This window comes from Varroa jacobsoni, unplaced genomic scaffold (genome assembly GCF_002532875.2).
Source record: "Varroa jacobsoni isolate VJ856 unplaced genomic scaffold, vjacob_1.0 scaffold_1168, whole genome shotgun sequence".
In the NCBI taxonomy this organism is placed as follows: domain Eukaryota; kingdom Metazoa; phylum Arthropoda; class Arachnida; order Mesostigmata; family Varroidae; genus Varroa; species Varroa jacobsoni.
In genome coordinates, this window is record NW_019214070.1 from 67,290 (window position 1) to 86,040 (window position 18,751).

The following is an 18,751-nucleotide window of genomic DNA, read 5'->3' on the forward strand; positions in this document are numbered from 1 at the left end:
TTCCTTTACAAGGAGTGTCTTAATTATACACTATCGAGTCATCACGTTGCATTCTTTGAGTACAATGCTTTCGAGCGATTCAGCGGTAAACATTATCAAATTTCAATTATGCGTACCATAGTTTACAAACATAAAAAAGCACAAGCTTTTTTTTTAAATTTTAGATATTGAGAGACTTCAGGCAGCGATGGACGGTGAGAATCCGCGCGCGATGGGTGGTGATGGCCCAGCTGTTGCTGCCGCTTCAAACGCCACTCCGCCCCAGAGTCCACTTGCAGCAGCAGCCAGTCTTTTGCACGCCTTTCTCGTCAGTCTAATTCCTGATAACAACAATGCGCCGCAACAATAGGTACGGAGTAAAGCAAAAGTACTCCTTTGTGTCTGTCTACTGTAGCCTGTATTTCTACAAATCGCGATCCCAACACTCAAAATGCAAATTAGAGGTGGCTGGAGACAAGAAAGAAAAGTCTAGCGCCAACCTATGGGGCACCAATAGTTGTCAACTGTTGAGCATTCGCTGACATCACTGTGCGGTTTTTGCACTATCTAACAAACTGTGTACCCTGACCTAATTAGGAAATAAAATCAAGATGAAATGACCATCTAGTAGGGTACAATGACTTGAGAAGTTACAAGGCCTAAAGACAAGGAACGACATTTAGAGATTCAGCATGATGAGGAGGCTGGTTGGATGTGGAAAGAAATTCTTTTACTGCATTAAGTTATTAGGAACCTGGCCGTTGCAACATGTATGTAACAATTCGTAACTACATTGTCGTGATGATACGACGTTGTTGTAGTCCTCGTAATGACAGCGAGAGAGAAAAAGCTTATTTGCAAGATTCAAAAGTGTTGCTCCTGTTATATGGACGAAAAAAGCAAAGATTAGTGTGCACGACGCAGAGCGAGAGATATAAAGAGATATCATAAAAGCAGTACTTGTAGTAGTAGTAATAATATGATGATGATAATGGAAATAATAATGACGAAGATGATAACAGTAATAATAATAACGAAAGTTACCGCTGGTGACGGTTAAGTGTGATGTGCACATGCTAATGAGATGTGGATAGTGCATATACCAGTAAAATTATTATTGTTGATAATGATAACAGGGATAGGAGTTAGAAGAATGGGTCATGAACAAATTGCATGGATGTCGGAGGGGTTAGAAAACTACCTAATTACTGCATGAAAGGCGGCGAATATGCAAAAAAAGGTATCGTGAAAAACTGTTTCTGCAACAACTGCTGATAGTCAACCACTGTCGTTTGCTGTGTTTTATAATTGAGGCGTGCAGGCTCGTGTGTGAACGCCTGTATGTGAGATAATTAATCAGATGAGTGGTTAGCAGATAACGTATTAACCGCTATCATTGGTCATAAGGACACTAGAGATAAGGATCTCTTCTACCACTTTCGATAGCTACAAGAGTATTTGCCGAGTAGACCAAGTGTTCATTTTTTGGTCGTTTTTTTTTTTGTCTGGAAGACCGACGCCTCGTATTCAGTCGTTTTAGGACCTTTCGTCCCTAATGGTGAATTTTTAGGTAGCCGATAATATCACCTCAGTAATTATTCACGGATATGTGGTATTGGCAGGAGATCTGTATCTTAATTACAGAGCTTCTCTACGCATGATAAACATCGTATCAAAGTGCTTAAGAAATATGATGTATGATTTTTTGCATCTAGGTTATAAAGTAGAAAATTCTTCAACTACACCGCCCCCTTAACTGATGTTTTTTAGAAGAACATCGAAGTTAAATTATATAGCAGGGATTTGAGCAATGCTGCTTTGCATATCTATTTCTACTTCAGAGAAAAATAGCACTTATAGACGCAATTACGAATAGAAAAAAATGTCAAACAAGTTGACAAGGGCTGGTTGGAGAAGATGCTTTTTATTAATACGCGATCTAATGCAAACGATCTGGCTTATCGTAATCTAATGTATGGCAACATAACGCCCTGCAAACCTCGATGTTCAGACGTATGAACACGCGCTTTAAGACGGTATGCGCTGGAGCTTATTTAATACAGTTATATCGTAGCAAACAACTCGTGAAAGAATGCCTTTAAAAGTTCTTTTTTTTCAATTAGAAACTTCATAAATCAAGCAGCCATATGAATATTGAAAAAAACTTTATTGCCCAGATAGCTAGCACGTGACTTCTCCATAAATTTTTTTCGAGAAAAAAAAATTTCGAAATAAGACTTTGAAGCCGGTTGCTTTGCTTTTAGTGTAAATGCACCCCCAAAAACACTCATTAAATATGAAAATCCGGAACATAATAGATGGAAATAATCTATTTTCTAGTCGACTTCAATGCGGCATCGGTCGCGTTATTATTGTGATATATGCTGATATAACATGACATATGGTAAAAAAAAAACAGAAAAAAAATATAGGCGAAATGAATAATTAGAGGGAGATAGAAAAATAGAATGTGACAGCATGAACTCTTACTTGATATAACTGTTACCGAAAGTAATACTAAACACGAAACTATTGACAAGATCAGCCGTACTATTGTTCAGTTTAATAACATTTCTAATTGTTGCACCAAGAGATTGTTATCAACAAAATTTAGCATTAGCTCAGGGCCATTGAAGGCTATTTCTACCGCCGGTTTAATGACCATTGACTGATAATATACTTATCAGGTTAGTTCATAAGGTACAACTGCAGTTTATAACTATGAACACAATGGACAAATTTAGTTGGTTTGGATATGTATAAGCGTGCCTAAGCACGATAGAGCGATGCTTATAAAGCACAATGGGAAAACAGCGCAAAATTGGACCTTGGTCGGAGTTAAAAGGAAGCGGTCTTCTTTTCTTACATATATAGTCGCTACATACGAGTAGGTAGTGCAATAGATAAATAAATAGCCTCAGCGTATTTGCAGTGATTACAATACAACTTACAAATGGGAAAATATAACAGACCGGACGTCGAGCGTAATACAAGGAGGAAACCTTGGAGGTTGTATAGTTTTAAATAAAATATAAATCAATAAATAGATAGCTATATGCTATGATATACCTTAATACGTTACTACTAAATTGTAATTAGATCTTTACTAAAGAAACGTGGACACCAATAAAGTTGTCTTCTCTATATCAATAGTTTGGGATTATAATCGCACGCAGAATATTCGCAAAGGGTAGTATTAGGCTATAACAGACGATAAAATATTTATTAAGAAGTCTAGTTTTGTTTGATGCCAATTCCTTTAATTTGCTATACGTGTGATCTTGCAAAAGAAACTTCTTGAATATTTCTATAAAAAAATCCTAACATACGTATGATAAAATTTTTTTAGGCGCATCCAAACTACTTTTATACGCTTTACTTCAAAGTCTGTAAATAACAACAGATATTTAAATGAAACTTCCCATATATGATAGAGATGTCATTGTTGATGCTAATGTTTAACATTACCAGCGTGCAACTTCAACCACTGACAAGAAATTTTATTCTCAAAACATTCTTTCGTCAATCTGCAATTCATTTAACAGCAACCGTGTATCAAGCGGTAGTGGGATCAGTTAAGTGTCACTCAAATGTGATACACATATAAAATGTCAATGGAAGTAAATTTTACGACAATGAAAGATCAAGCGTCTTAAAACTGCACGAATTCCAAACAACGGAAAAATCAAAAAGCGCAAAAAAATTCAAAAAGATGATCAGTACAGCTCATCTGAACGAACTTACTGGTAATTGATATTATGTAGTCTAAAAAGAAACTATAAATGCTTGTTTTAGAAGCCCGCGTGCATTAAAAATGGGATTGTAAGCCATTCTAATTAATTTTAAAGCCCTGTAGTGTAGACCTAATGAGAATTTTTAGTTCATCTAATGGAAGTCCGTTTCGTATTCTTCAAAAGCTGCGTGAGAACGAGACACGCAATAACGAGACCATCGATTTCGGGAATAAAAAAGGAAAATTTTAGTTTTGGTAGCGGTTCGTTTGGCTCGGATAGATGATTAGATGATAGTTGCTTACCATGACGAATTGTCATTGTTTATAACGATGGGCTATTAATTCACAAACTTCGATAAACATTTCAGTTGAAGTAGTGGTGCGTTTTGACTTAATTTTGGCTTTTAAAGGTTGATGTTCCGCCGGTCTTTTAGCGTAGACTATATGTAAGGTACCCGCATAAAAAAACTCCATTGGCATCAGGTTTAGTAAATAAGTAGGTTATTCTGTAAGGCCTCGTTGTCTACGTCACATATTTTAATGATTCTCGTCAAGATGATAATGTGCAAGCGGTTCATCGTGCTGTAAAAAAAACTATCATCTTTACCGAAGTCCTCCCAGATACGTGGTAAAACAGATTTCTTCAGTAAATTCAAGTAATTGTCACCAATAACTGTACTGTAAAAAAAAGAATGATTAAATTAATACTTTGCTTGAAGTATCTCGCCACATTGTAAGTTCTACTAAATTTGCATAGTCTTCATGTGTAGCATGTGGAATTGCAATAAGGTCACTTGCAATTTAATTAGAATGCAGCTTCATCGTTTCAAAGAATTTCAAACAAAAAATATGAATCCTGTTTAGATTTCTCAAGCTCCCTTCGCTAGAGCGTTCCAGTCGGAAGTATTTTCGCTGATAGCATGCAGCACTGGACTGTAACTTTTTCATTTACAATGTCATAAAATGCGACAGACACTTGTTTAGCTGATCGCCTATATGTGATGACTTGATAATCTTCGGATTTTTAAGACGTTTTGCAATAATTTCAGCTTTTTTGGTTGGTACAGTTCACACTTCCAATAGCGTATTAAAAATGATTTTTTTTTGTACAGAAATTAGTCTTAGATCACTCATTATTGCCAACTAATTACACCCTGAAAAGAAAGAGCAAACAGGAAGTTCTAGTTCATTGAACAGTGTTTATGACAATATATATATAATGTTATGACTTTTGTGCGGCAAACCATGACGCATTAGTTTAATTACAACTGACTTTTTATAAACTCCCCATACACTGGCAAGAGGATTTGGCAACCGACTGATAATCAATTGATTTAATTGCCTGATATTGCCCTTATTCGCTACCTTTGCTTATACGACTAGCTTAATTTCACTATATAAAAGATATATAAAAGCTAAAAAAAAAAAGTTTTTACAGCAAAGATTAGTTCTTCTCAAATGCTCTATATGGACATACTGTTATGAGTATATCAACTGTTGTATATCAACTAGAGTACCTAATGTCAATAAAGAAATCTAGATATGTTCAGTACTACTAAATGATAGATATACAGATAAGAAGATATATAGCATGTAATCGTTGCCGCATTATTGATAATTACCGTAGGGAGTAGACTAAAACTTGGGGTAAATAACAGCTTTTCTCAATCAGATTATATTAATTAAAGCGTCTAAAATTTAAGAAAGAAGATAGATGCCAAAGGAAATAGGTCAAACTTAAAAAGACAATACTTGAAAAATTATTCTCTTGTGATCAAACATTTCTGAGATTTTTGAGGACTGAAATTCATATATATTGACTTCGGTAGTTTTCTTATTCTGCCTATATCTTAAGCCCGCTCGACCGAAAAAAAAGCAATATTTTGTAATAAACGTAGAATGAAGAAATAAGACATTCGATTGTTTTATATGCTTATTCAAAAATACGTATGCACCTTTATACTCTATATCTATTACTAGAAGCATCACGATAAATTATGGTTCCATCCCAATTATGCATGGTTGATAATGTTTTACATGGTGCACAAATAGATGTTTAAAAGTTTATTTTTGCCACTGCCTTGGTTAAGCTTTACTTCAGAAGGCTGGCCCCCAGCACGAAACAAAGTATGTCTATCCGCCGATTTCGAGCCTAGATCACTTTGCGTGTCCTAAACTTTATTATGCAAGTACATTATAATTGCACTGTCATGAGAACACAGATCTAGGGCGCGGTAAGGATAGCATTAGTGGAGTGTTGTATTTAAATTTCGCGCGCTCCTCCCTGAGAACCGCCCGTCAATGCGACATTGTAGCCAGGAAGAATCACAGTTTTTAACAACGCGTTTGATCAGCAGCAGACACAGTTTGTGTTATTCTACTATTCTGATCACCACGGCATGGCGTGGTTGGTTAGACGCCAGTGGCGAGGCAGCAACGTCGTTGAGCTGGTCGCTGAATTCTTCTGTGCGCCATTGGGAAAAGTAAGTAAATCGTGAGTTTTTTGTAGCTTAGATTTGCGTGTATTGTGGGATTTTTAATAAGAGCGACTGATGTGCTCTAGCTACGTGCGTGCAACTTTTTGTATCGACCAATCGAGACGTAAAAATATTATCGGATAGTGATTACCGTTCTCACGAGGCGGTGATGGCGGCCTCTGTGTCCGCCATTGGACCCCATTTACTCATTTGGCGGTTGTACATCACAATGGTCATTAAGACTTTATTGGCAAAATTCGTTGGCTATTTTGGTTCTATGGTATTGTTCGAAGGCGTCAATTCTCTATTCATGCAGGAAACTCTACTTCTGTGCCAAATTATCCAATTATGTACCTGTAATGGCTGGTCTAGTATTAAATTGCTTTTTCGACGACTTCTACACACGACTTCGCATTGCATATTTCGGGTTATTTTCTTGGGGGTGTTTCGAAGCGAGCATCAGTTAAGGAATATATGGCATTGAAACTAGGCGTAAAGTGAAAAAAACGAACATGAGTAGGTAAGAACGCTCTACCAACATGCGCCCTCGCGCCGCCCTCATGGGTCGTGTATGCACACCACGTTAGCAGCTATCGAATGTAAACATGAACTGATAGCGAGGATTTTCTGAGAGGAGCGACCACAGCAAAAGCAGTATTGCTCACGTTACGTAATTTGCGCGCCTAGACGGAGACAGATCTTCGATTATTACACCGGGCGAGACCACGATGATTGGTAGTGATTCTACTTGCTACAGTTATTGAGTTGTTAGATTTATTTGACCAGCGGGTCGTGAGATGAAAAGCGTGGTCGGCAACGTATGAACGTGCGGCTTTTGGGGAATCCTGATGATTAGGAATGCGTCATCCTTAATGCCTGTAAGGAGCACACTGGTGGGTCGGGTTGCAGCATCAGTGCCCGACCCAAATGTCGATATTTCCACAACTCCTATTGACTCGAGTCGGCTGAGCACCTACCATCGATTACGTCATTCATCGGACGTCAGTTTATATGCAGGTGAGGCACGAACAAGGAAGAGTAGTATGACGGTAATCTATTATTAGTATATCTATAAAAGGTATGCTCGTGGAATTTCACCTGTTTGTTGATAGAAATATATATAGCTAAAGTTATCATTTCTTCAGTTCGTATTAGGTAAAAGGCAATTCATGAGGCTTGAACTCAGCGCTGGCGATGATATTAATTCTACCATTGTGGTATTCTGTCGATGTGATAATGACAACAAAGTAAAAAGGAAAAGAAAATTGCCATTAGAAATCATCAGGTTACGGTATATACGACGTAATATACTCCGAAGTGAAATTGCGTCGTCCGCTCGCAAAAATGGAGCGAAGCAAGTGCGTAGATATTTTTAGGGAAAACAAACCAACAGACGAATACCTTTGGTAAATGGGCCATACTTTTTTATCCATCCGTAACTACTCCGTTGATTGCGAAGTTGAATAATATTACGGCCCAATCTTAAACATCATACCCTATCTAAGCATTAAGCGCAGTCAAATGATAATGCCGATTTTATTTCTGCCATTATAGTTGTTCCTGACTGATTTGAGATCAGCAAGCTCCGGTACCTTTTTTCTTCGGAATAGGTTCGAACATATCCGACGTGCACATCAACACTTCCGTCTGCCACTCTCATTCACCACATGCAGCGGTTCTCGGCGGCCATCAAGTGGTTGTGAAGTGTTGCCTAATGGCCTTTGATCATTCACATCACAGCCACCTTTGATGAGCCTTCGAGATCAGCCTTTTCATCCCCTACCGTCGTCTCCAATAGTGTCTAGATATTCTTTCGCGCGAAAAAACTCCTTCAATGAAGGCAACAACTAGGGTTTGGAAAGACATTTATGAAACTGTTTTCTGTGGTCGCTGTAAAGCGTGTTTCTCAGGCGCCTGCTCTTGAGTGGCTGTGACTATGTAACAAGGCTGGTTTTCGTGTCGCTTTGTCTTTTTTGATAACCACCATACGAGAGAGGTCTAGCGTTTTTGTGCTGATCATCACAGTTTGGTGGCTTTCATCAGGTACCTCAGTGGCAGAACGCTCAGCCGCCCCGACAGTGAACTTCATATCACAGCCTCTTGACGAGCCTGCGACGGGATCGGTCTCAAATACCACAGTTATCAACGAGATGTCTACAGCGACACAGCGTCATCAGTTCGAAACGTTTTTATTACACATGTTTAATTACCCGATATTTACGAAATAACATACTTTTTTTTTGCTCATGTCAAAGCATGTTAGTGCTGCGCAAAACTAGCGCTCACTAGTTGTTCAAGATAGCATTTAATACTGAAACACTTTCGCAGTACTAATGGTTATGATGTTCATAACTGACAAATTTATGCTATTGCTGAGAGTCGGAAAATTTTTAGTTCGAATAATTAAAATACGCGTAAGGTTCATAATGTCTTTTTTCTTGGAGTCATAAGGGTCTTTTTGGGATCCTCTTATCTTAAAAATAAAGCTTAAATAAAAAAAAAATGAATGCAGTCGCAATGATAACAGTATCGTATGTACCGTGAAACTTATTTCACAATTAATCTTTTTTAACAAAACTTAATAAGTTTTTATTTTATTAGCGTATTAAAATGTCTTGTTGTGGCGCCAGTTCTGGCCAACTCCAATGACAGCCGAAATAAAACACCATTTCACTTAGGCTGTTGACGGATGCATTGAAGTTACTCCAGCCTCTTTCACGATAATTTCTCACTTCTTCTCTTTTTTTGCGATAGTGGGGTGTCGATGCAGCATTTGAGAATTCTCATCAATAAGTTGTTTAGTCTTGTCAAAAATTTTATGGTATGGTGGTGGAAAATTTGCCTAGCAAGTTCATCTTTTCATTATCAAAAATTTAATTGGTAATTAGAAATCAAATGACATATTGTCTGAGGCGAACGGGTGGCAGCTAGTGCCACACCAAGTGGGAAGCTACAATTTTCGTAGGCAACAAACAATACGCTGGCTTTCGATGAAGCTTAATTCTTTGGATGCTTGTCATCGAAGCACGCTACCTGTTCGACGTTGCACATTAAGTGCAGGAAAAGCGAAGTAAAGAAAATTTTTATGGATATAGGCAAGATATTATTTAGATGGCTAATGGCAGGAGATAAAATCGGCATCGATTGCAGTTGAATACATCGTCGTACGTGTGACGGCCAGACTTAGGCCACCCTATGAAACGTAATCAGATTCAAAATGTGCCCATGATCCAGGTCTAAAAATAGTGAAACGTTGCAGAACTAACGGCACAGCGTCCTCGTTAAACATGCCACGAACAATATTATGGAAAATAAATGTAGTCGAGATGGCTTTTCTTAAAATTAAAGGAACCGAAAAATACCTCGATTGAAAGAGAATCAGAGTTAAAATGCTAATAACGAATTTCTGTGGATAATTCAAAAGAGTTAATTTTTAATTTAGTTTCTTGCAAATTATGAGAGCTTTATAAAACAATGATTTTACCTGCAAATACTACCCAAAAGGTGTAGGGAACAGCTACTCACATTGTATAAACCCACAATAGGTAAAATAGAAAGAGAAAATCAAAAATAAAGGAAAAATAAGAATTGGTAAAAAAAAAAAAAGCTCTGAATGAAAGGCGCCTACAGAAACAGTTTTGGAGGCTTTTTGGAGTACCTTTTGCTGGGCCTGGATGCTCGATGAAACAAAAATAACTGATTTGCTCGGTTCAAAGAGAAGCACGGTGGTAATAAGCAAAATGACCGAGAAATGAGTGCGCCATAGATTATATATAGTTTGTATTATAGTCGGTTTGTATTATATATATAGTTTAACTTCGAGGGATGGTAGCCTTCACTCAGAATTACATTGCTCTGGGAAAATGGTTTAACGGATTAATTCGGTGGCGCAAGCCTTTTCCTTCTCTTATAACATATAGTACTACTTTGTTCAGCTAGTACGCAAAAGTGAATTGTGCATGGTACAGACAACGAATAAGTAGTTCAGTTGTAACGCGTTTGCCTTGTAGTGCTATGCACATGTGAAATAATTTAAACGGGGAGCTGACCGTCGACACTGTCTCGTCTTGGAAGGGCCGGGAGTTTGAAGCAATGCTGAATGGCAGTGCCGGAAGTAAAACCCGAAATGTTTCTACAATCACAGAAGCGCCATTGTTAGGGGCCAAGTGGGCACAACGTTATCGACGTGGACAATATTTCTACGATAAAACAGATCTAGATATCTAAACGATGAATGAATTGAATCTGTAGAAATTGGCTAAGCAACGTGTCGATCTGCCGAGGAATATGTTGAGAGGACAGCGAGCTAGTGTGTAGCCCAGTAACTCGAGTCTGCGCGTATGCCAAAAACAGCACCAGGCGATAAAAATCGATTCATCAGTGTAATACTAGGATTTTCGGACCTGTTTCACTCTCGAAATTCGATTGAACGATTGAACTACATACTTCCAACAAATAAAATTAATATATCATGTCTTTAGCTATCTACGACTATAAATTGAAATAAAACCAAAGCAAAAAAATCTTCTATTTCTGACTATTTCTGGTGCTAAAAGGTGAGTGGTGGTGGAACCTTCCGATGATTGGTGAAAGTAATGGGGAAGAAAGCCTTCATCGGAACGCCAGTTTGTTAGTGAGACAATCAAACTAAAATGTTTAATACAACGAGGCAACAAATGACTAGACTTGACGATTAGAGAAGATGGGTGGTGACAGAGTACTATAGTAGCGTTTATGCTGATAGTAGTTGTGCGAACTGTTTCTAAGAATACAACACAGATGTTTTCATCTGTCATGGACATGGTTAGCGAGAAACGAATTTTCGCTTTTTTCCTCATTCAATGCTTCGCTTTAATTTAATAACACGAGCTTCAAATGATATTATATTATGCTGAAAGAATTGGCTCCGTAAAAAGTTTTTTCGAACATGTGCAGAATCAGTTAATGAAAAATTGGCTTATCTATAAGCTTTGCTACCAACTCAGCCATAAACCGAGCAATGTCTTCATACGTATTAGAAAAGATATCTTCCAGACTATGTATTTATTCCGCTATATGAATATGTAGTGAATTCCGCTAATTTATAAGTATTTTTACTATATGTCCTGGTTGTGCTAGGCATTCCAAAGCACATCCAAATTCCCTTTTACTTACGACCCATCAGTGCCTGTAGTGACGTTCTACGTATTTCATTCTGCCATCAAAAGTCTGAAATGGTATTTTTCCTCTCATCGTTCACTTAAGACTGACAAACAGATATCGTAATATTTATGCTGGATGTTGGAAAAATATAGGCTTTTCTAGCCCTATATGGTGGCACAGAAACTGTTGACTCATTTCTCAAAAAAAGTCATTGAACCAACAGTATGCCAGCTGCTACAGATAGGTAATCATGGCTTACCTTGCCGTGAGTCTATCAATGTCATAATCCATTATTGTCGAAGAAGTGCGCTCAACATCTTGCTATGAAGAATGACATAAGTTTTGGCTACATTTCTCGTTGTTACGCTAGGTATTGATTTTAGAACAGGTCGAAGTACTGGTTCGGAGTAGTCGTCTACGCCGCACACAAAGTGCGATATGGGCGACCCAGATGATTAGAGGAAGAGCACTACCGCCGTAGATGACTCATTCAAAAAGAAGTAGTGAAAAAGGAATAGGTTAACATAACTTTATCTCTGCGAATCGATACGGTGCTGCATATAAATGAATTCTGCGTCGTTGTCAGTTTGGGGCTAAGTACCCTTGGGACCAGCATGTGTATTCTCTAGATTTAGAATATACAATAAGTAATAAATAAATACTAAAATTTAATGGTGAACGTAAAACAAAAGTACTCCCATTAAACACAAATGGGAACGGGAGAGGTAGGTTGGGGGAGCGAAATTTCGTCATCGTAGCGCCTCAGCTTCGAGTCTGTTTTGAAGAAAGATTGCCTTAACATTATTGTAAAAAGCCGTGATATTGCAGAGGAACTGTACACACTTGGTGGGCTCACGTAGATTAATATGCACTTTTATTGCTGATGATGATGGTGATGCTAAATAGTTAGTATTGTTTTCTTTGATATGGACGATGCAACAATGTGTACGAGAACTTCTTGTAACGAGTAAGTTCAACTTCATTGACCGTGTGTGCTTTGGAAAAACTTATATTGGTAGTACCGTTCAATAAAAATTTGGGTCAGTTCAGAGTGAAATATAAGAGAAATAGAGAATAAGTGGGCAATTGTGTCGTCGGAACTAGGTCCACCTGTCGAGATTAAGCACAACACGTTAGTCACATAAAATAGGTTTTGCCCGAATAGTATCGGGACGTATAGAACAATATTTAAATATTCACGTCTTTATTATATATATATATACCGTCAAACGTTTACTAATGTTGCATTATTCCAGTATTATCCAATATTTTGAGGTCACTCTCTGTGATGTTTTTCTAGCTCCTAACCAATTTATTTATTCTGCCTCGCCAGAAATATTCAGTTCTTGCGTCGTATAACACGCTCAGGCGGTTTTCGAGATCCTTGGCACTGTCAAATGTACGAATTTCACTTGCTAGGTATCCGAAACGATCGTGGTTTGATGGTGCAAAATTTAAGGATATGGTGGGTGCAATAGGATTTCTCATTCGAGTTCTTAGTTTTCTCGACCTTTACCATGTGTAGGAGAGCGGTGACATTACCTTGCTCATAAGGTCTCTTTTGTTGAACAGCCTGATTTCCTCGCTGCAGTTTGGCGAAATACAGATTCCCGTTTACCGCCATATACTCGGCAAGCAATCTGTGGTATGTAAGACTATTTCGGTTCCATCAAACGCAAATAATGGATTTGGAAAAGGATGAAGATCTGATTTAACTCTGCGTTTAGGCTATCTTCCGTGGCTATCAATTTCTTTGTTTGCTCCATAGAACAAGAAGTTGTTTTTATGTGCTTCACCCAATCTATGGGGCACAGCGAGTTTTGATAAAATTCTATACATTCGATATGCTAGAGGATCTTTGAGTGTTTGCAGTCTTTCTTGTCAATAAGTTATTTTGCCATTCAACACTTTTCGGACGGCCGATTGAAATAAGGCACAGTCTCCAGATCTAAGATTCCATGTTCGAACTTAGCAAATTATCTTAAGCAGCCCTCTCAGTTATTTTCAAGAGTTTTCGTTACACGCGGTATATATATTCTAAGTTGCTTAAGCAGCGTTATGGCCTCCGCAAAAAACGGAAGAGAGCAGATGCTGAAAATGCACCTGAAGCGCCCATCCTTGGATTCTGAACTCAAGGTAAAATTTTGTTGACTGCACAATGAAATCACCACGGGTTCAGGAAAGAGAAAAAGTACTTTTATAATGCATATAAAACTGAATAAACAAAGGTCAGATTAGGAGAACATCGAAATATCCGCCATTACCTATTGCACAATCTAGTATAATCATAATTAAAATCTAAGGATGACTAACAATATTTTTTACTAAGGAGTTTGCATTTATTTTGGAATAATAATATAACTAAAACAAACGTCTGCCTGACCTGAGACAGAAACATGACGTCTCCCGAGTGGCGCGCTCCGCGAAAGACGATTTGTGACACCGTTCTTCAAGGTATACTCTTGCCGTGGAGCCGTTGACAATCCACCTTGAATTGGACCGGTTAGTTTGAAAAATTCTAGCTTCCATTAGATGGTACATTCCTACAAATTCGTGATTTAGGAGTACAGGTTCTTAAGAACCTAAATACTTATAATATCCTGACACTAGGATCGGTAAGTAATTGCTGTCAAGAGGTTTCGAGAAAACATTGTAAGATCTACTGCAGGCACCGCAGAGTGCTTTGTGTCTAGTTTACAGATCCTATCCTAGAGCCGCGAATCAACCACCTGAGACAGCGAGTTTTGAACAATCATGAAATTGCTAGCCGCACGAGATTCTTACTATTGTAGATCTGAATTTTTTTCTTTATTTCTTTCGCCCATTGTCTGTCATGAATAGTGTCGAAGAAGGAGACTTTCAATATCTTGGGCGGTGTAATATAATACATAGAACGTTCCATACTTTTTCCCCAAGTCCCATCCACTAATTCTCTTTTTAACCCCATTGTATTAGATTACTACGCAAAAGACTGCTGCATTCAAGTGTAGCCAATTGCTTTGCACTTTGATCGTCTCAGTAAACTGACTGGGCTCAGGTAAAGAGGTTTTCTTCTGGTTTGGCATAGTGGGTTCGAGATCCTACGTAGCGTCAAATAGACAAGTTTTTTGAACCGTGCCTTTGGTTAACCTGGACCAGTGTTAGTTGCGAAGATGCGTAAACGTCGTCTGCTTGAGGTTGTTGTGACCGCAAATGTAATATTGCTTAAAAGGGGAACACTGCACTATTGTAATTTAATTGGACAGTTTATAGAAACAATGATTGTTTTGTTTGAAAATCTTCTGCCGCATTGCATTATCATTACGAACTGTAATACATAATAAATTGATTGAGAACTTTTCCATATATTGTTTAAGTACATTTATTGGTCAAAATTACGTCCAGCCTAATGCAAACTACCGTATGCACCGACAGCTATCCCACTGGCCTACTTAGTGCGTTAGCCTTATTTATAGATGTTTTGTTAGTCTGTTTTAATGTGATTCGACCATTTCAGAAATCAATTTAGTAAGCAGTACACCCTATGAGAACAATCATCCACCCTCGGAAAAGGGTGGGGATCCAATTAAATATAAGCTGTATTTCACCAAGTCCCAGTCGTTCTGGCAAGAGTCAAAACTTTTGAAGCTAAATGGTAGGAATGTGAAAAATCAGAAGTTATCCCCAAGATTCAACGTTACGCCTCATTGAATACTTTAAGAACTTAGCAAATTTCTAGTATATCACATGTTCTTTCATTCTTCCATACAGTTATTCTCCTTTTCTCAGTCAGTTCAAAAAGGCCATTCTGCATGAGCGATCTGGGGACAACAGACACAGCCTTTTAGTATTATATAGAGATAAACATAATTGTACTTTTTAATACATTTGTAAAGCGGCTGGCCCTATTGCAACGAATGTATACATCTCGTATATTCTGGATGGTGCAGAAAGAGATCGCAAGCATTATTCGTAGCCCTATCTAGCCCAGACGTTGTCTCATTAATATTCGATTCACATAAAATGTCCTCTATTCTCTATATTCACATAGATGATTTTTCATTCACATAATTTTGAAATAAAATTTAAAAAAAAAAGAGAAAATATAATTGACATTATTTAAACTCGGCTTAAGGAATTCTCTCGCGATAACTAAGCTGCCGTTTAATGATTCGATAAGGAGACTTTTTATATTTTGTAAAACTAATACTTCCGTTAGAAAATTTAAATTTACATTACAATTGCTTAACCATTATAATGTGCAAAACACAAAGACGACCATGTATGAGAAACGATTATATTTCTGTCAACGAACGACTATTTAATAATTGCAGCTGAGTCCTTCTCGGAGTTTCAGAGCTTCTCTCATATCCTAGCCCTCATAGACATAATTTACACATTTATTTGGGTTAAATTATTTGGTAAAAAGACATATATGCTATTATGGTACATATATATGGTAATTATAATGGTTGCATTTACTATACAACATACTTACTTCAAGTCTACATTACGCATGAAGTGGAAGAGATTTATGGATGTTTGACATTTTGAATAAAGTAATTCTTTACTTTACGCCATCGCTTTCAACCGCGTCTGGAGTTTGCAGGATATCAAGCAGAAAGAAATGTGGAGGTCAAGGATACAAGGATGCAAGGAGTATTGTATGAAGCGATAAGTCCTGATGCACAGGAGAGTAGATCAAAAAGCGACATGTTATGATCATTCTCGATCAAATCCAGTAAGCAGGTACTTGTAACAAAATTTACCAGTCATAATTTTATTGCGGCGTAATATTCTCAGGAAATAATATAACTCATCTAAAATCTTGTAAGTCGAGTGTTTTTATAGTGCTTTGTATATGTCGTAAAGTTCAAAATTTCATGAGCTTTCTTTCGATGCAATCGATCGACACAGACCTATATTTCCTGGCATTATCTGTTAGCAGCCTTTGTAAGCTACCGTAGCAGCAGCAATGAAGATCATATATATATATATATGAATTGGATTATAGTCCAATTCTGCTCATTCTAAGGCATTCATTTTAGCATAATGCAGGGCTTAAATGGGCGACCCATGCAACTTCTATCAACTTCTGCCTGTTCTTCTTCAAAGAGTATGCAATGTTTTAAAATGTAAGTTATGTCGTCGCATATTCCAGGGTTTCATGTGATGTGCGGGTTACTTGGCATTTCTTCCAATCCATTAATATATACTTGGAAATATTCGTGACCAGTAAGGACCTAGGTCAGCAGGTGGGTCACTTCTTTCCATACTACTCTCTAATTTCAAGTATCAGCATTATAGTCCAGGCAGCGGCCGCTAATATGTTTTCCCATCCATGTTGCCTTTTCTCGCATTTAACACATTTCTTCCCGCTTGTTGACTATGGTGTCTCATGGCACCATTGTGGTGTCGTGGTATCATTGTGCTTACCAGCATAACGGCAAAGGTGAAGATCGTTAGGAAGGCTCCATTTGCCCGAAGAACAAACACGCGCTGTCTTTTTTTTTGAATGTTCCTTGCTCCTGTTTGTTTTCATGGTTTTTGCCTAAGCGGTAGCCGTGTAAAGAAGTATGGAGTCTGCCCTTGAGTACAAGCAGCTTTCTCCTTCTCCCACTTGGTTCTGTACCTCTAACTATAAGCCTGCTGAGGCTTTGTCCGGCCAAGGCTGCATTTTTCACCATATTCTCCATCTCTAAGATTCTAATTAAGCCCTGGTCAGGTTTCGTTCGCGGGTACTAGAGCATCTTTTCTGATCGGACTACATATCCCTTTAGGTTGATGTTAAAATTCTCGTTTTTTTTTCTGTCAATAAGTAATATGGCTTCTGTTTTATATTATCTCTATGAACGCGACTGCTCCAGGAGTGTGAATGCTGCCTTTACGATTGTTTAAAACCAGATTATTATTATGGTATATCGTTTCTATCTGTCAACTAATGGCTATGTTCAGCCATCCAATATTCAGACAAAGTCAAGCTAGGAGTATGTAGCCAGCTCATATTAACGCCGCTGCGACCGCTCCGCTTTAGCTTTAAAGCAGAATTTTCGTACATCCATTTATAATCGTTGAACACGGCACGAGCAACTTCAATTCATCTTGATGATGGTTCGGTTACGTCGGAGATTGCGATTATTGTTGGAAACAGCGGCTAGGAATTTCTCTACCATATGTGATATGTCTCGTAAAATTGTATTATGGGCCTGTGCACCACAAATTTCTGGCACTACGTATGAATCTGTTCTGCGCTCCGCCAATATGATCCGTTAGATAATTATGCCATATCTCCTAGCAGTACATGTATTTGGAACCAACAGGATTGTTATAATAAACAAGTAGATTGAGGAAATCAGCTTTTTTGACACCGAAACGGCAAAAAGCCATATTACCGATTTGTCCTTGAAATTTCAGTGAATACAAACCTAGGAGGAAAGGACTATCAAGAATTCCCCAATCTTATTGGAAGACGCAGCTTACTATTTAAGTACCGAGGGTAATATGTTACAATCGAGCCGACTGCGAATATTTGAAGCTCTCCGTCAGTACTGTGCAATTTCGTACCATCATGCAATTTACTTGTGCGTATATATGTGTCTATCAACCCGAAAACTGCTCTACGTTTGCAATTCTTTGCGTGTAAATTTGGCTTGAAGAGGAAACGTGCAATAAAAGCGCCGGAACAAACAAATTCTTTTTCATACTAAAAACGGATACCTTACTTGTAGACTCTGTTACATATATGCCACTTTTAGGTAATTTTTTTTACGGTGATTGTGAATTTGTGAACCATCATGGTGTGAAAATGGCGTATTTTCGGAGTTCTTTAACCGAGGTACAAAAGGGAGGTTGGGCTCTCGAAACTACTTAATCATCATGTTAATAACCATGAGCTCACTAGTAGTATTTTCTCCAGAAAATCAGCGATAATTTCTAAAAACCATTCGTTTCTTCTTTCTCAAGCGGCCTAACATTAGTATGAAATTACAAAACTAAGGCTTCAAAATAGCTGAATAATTGCAAGAAGTAACGACTTATAACGATGAGTGTACGAAATGATCAAGACAATTGCGTAGAACATCTTGAACAGGGCTACAGTATAGTTACGATAATAAATTAGTGGAATAACCAAATATCGAAAAATCAAAGTTACAAAATTGTTAAAGCAATGTGATCTAATTGCTGAAGTTGGATAATAATATAATGTAGTAAATTAACCAAAGTTAACTAAAGAAGATTAGGAAACGAAAGAGAATGAAGGTAACAATAGCAATAAGGATAATCGCTGCAACCTGCTAACTGGGGTAGTGCACCAGGAACTTATGCGAGTTTGAAGTCAGATGTCGAATTCAGACTAGGCATTCTAAACTCATTTTTGGTTAAATTGACAAAAATCACAGGAACTTGTTGGGTAAGGTCCGACATTGATGAATAGTACGGA

General features: G+C 37.8%; 1 protein-coding gene and 1 long non-coding RNA gene across 9 annotated transcripts in view; both read left to right on the top strand.

The window, feature by feature from the left end:
• Positions 1-3,129, top strand: part of Herp (Homocysteine-induced endoplasmic reticulum protein) — a 12,604-nt gene extending 9,475 nt beyond the window's left edge. For all 5 annotated transcript variants that reach the window (XM_022845468.2, XM_022845473.2, XM_086971252.1 and 2 more), the window contains exon 9: positions 165-3,129. In XM_022845468.2, coding sequence (XP_022701203.1) covers positions 165-349 — 185 coding nt within the window. In that variant the 3' untranslated portion in view covers positions 350-3,129. The remainder of the gene's footprint in view (positions 1-164) is intronic.
• Positions 3,130-6,095: 2,966 nt separating this feature from the next.
• On the top strand, positions 6,096-18,020 carry LOC111267315 (uncharacterized). 4 transcript variants are annotated; one of them, XR_002684523.2, is made up of 4 exons: positions 6,096-6,195; positions 13,724-13,833; positions 15,913-16,059; positions 17,725-18,020. It is a non-coding gene; the product is annotated as an uncharacterized LOC111267315 (long non-coding RNA). The 4 variants fall into 4 exon arrangements; XR_002684521.2 differs by having other exon boundaries at positions 15,920-16,059; XR_002684524.2 differs by lacking the exon at positions 13,724-13,833.
• The last annotated feature ends 731 nt before the right edge of the window (positions 18,021-18,751 follow it).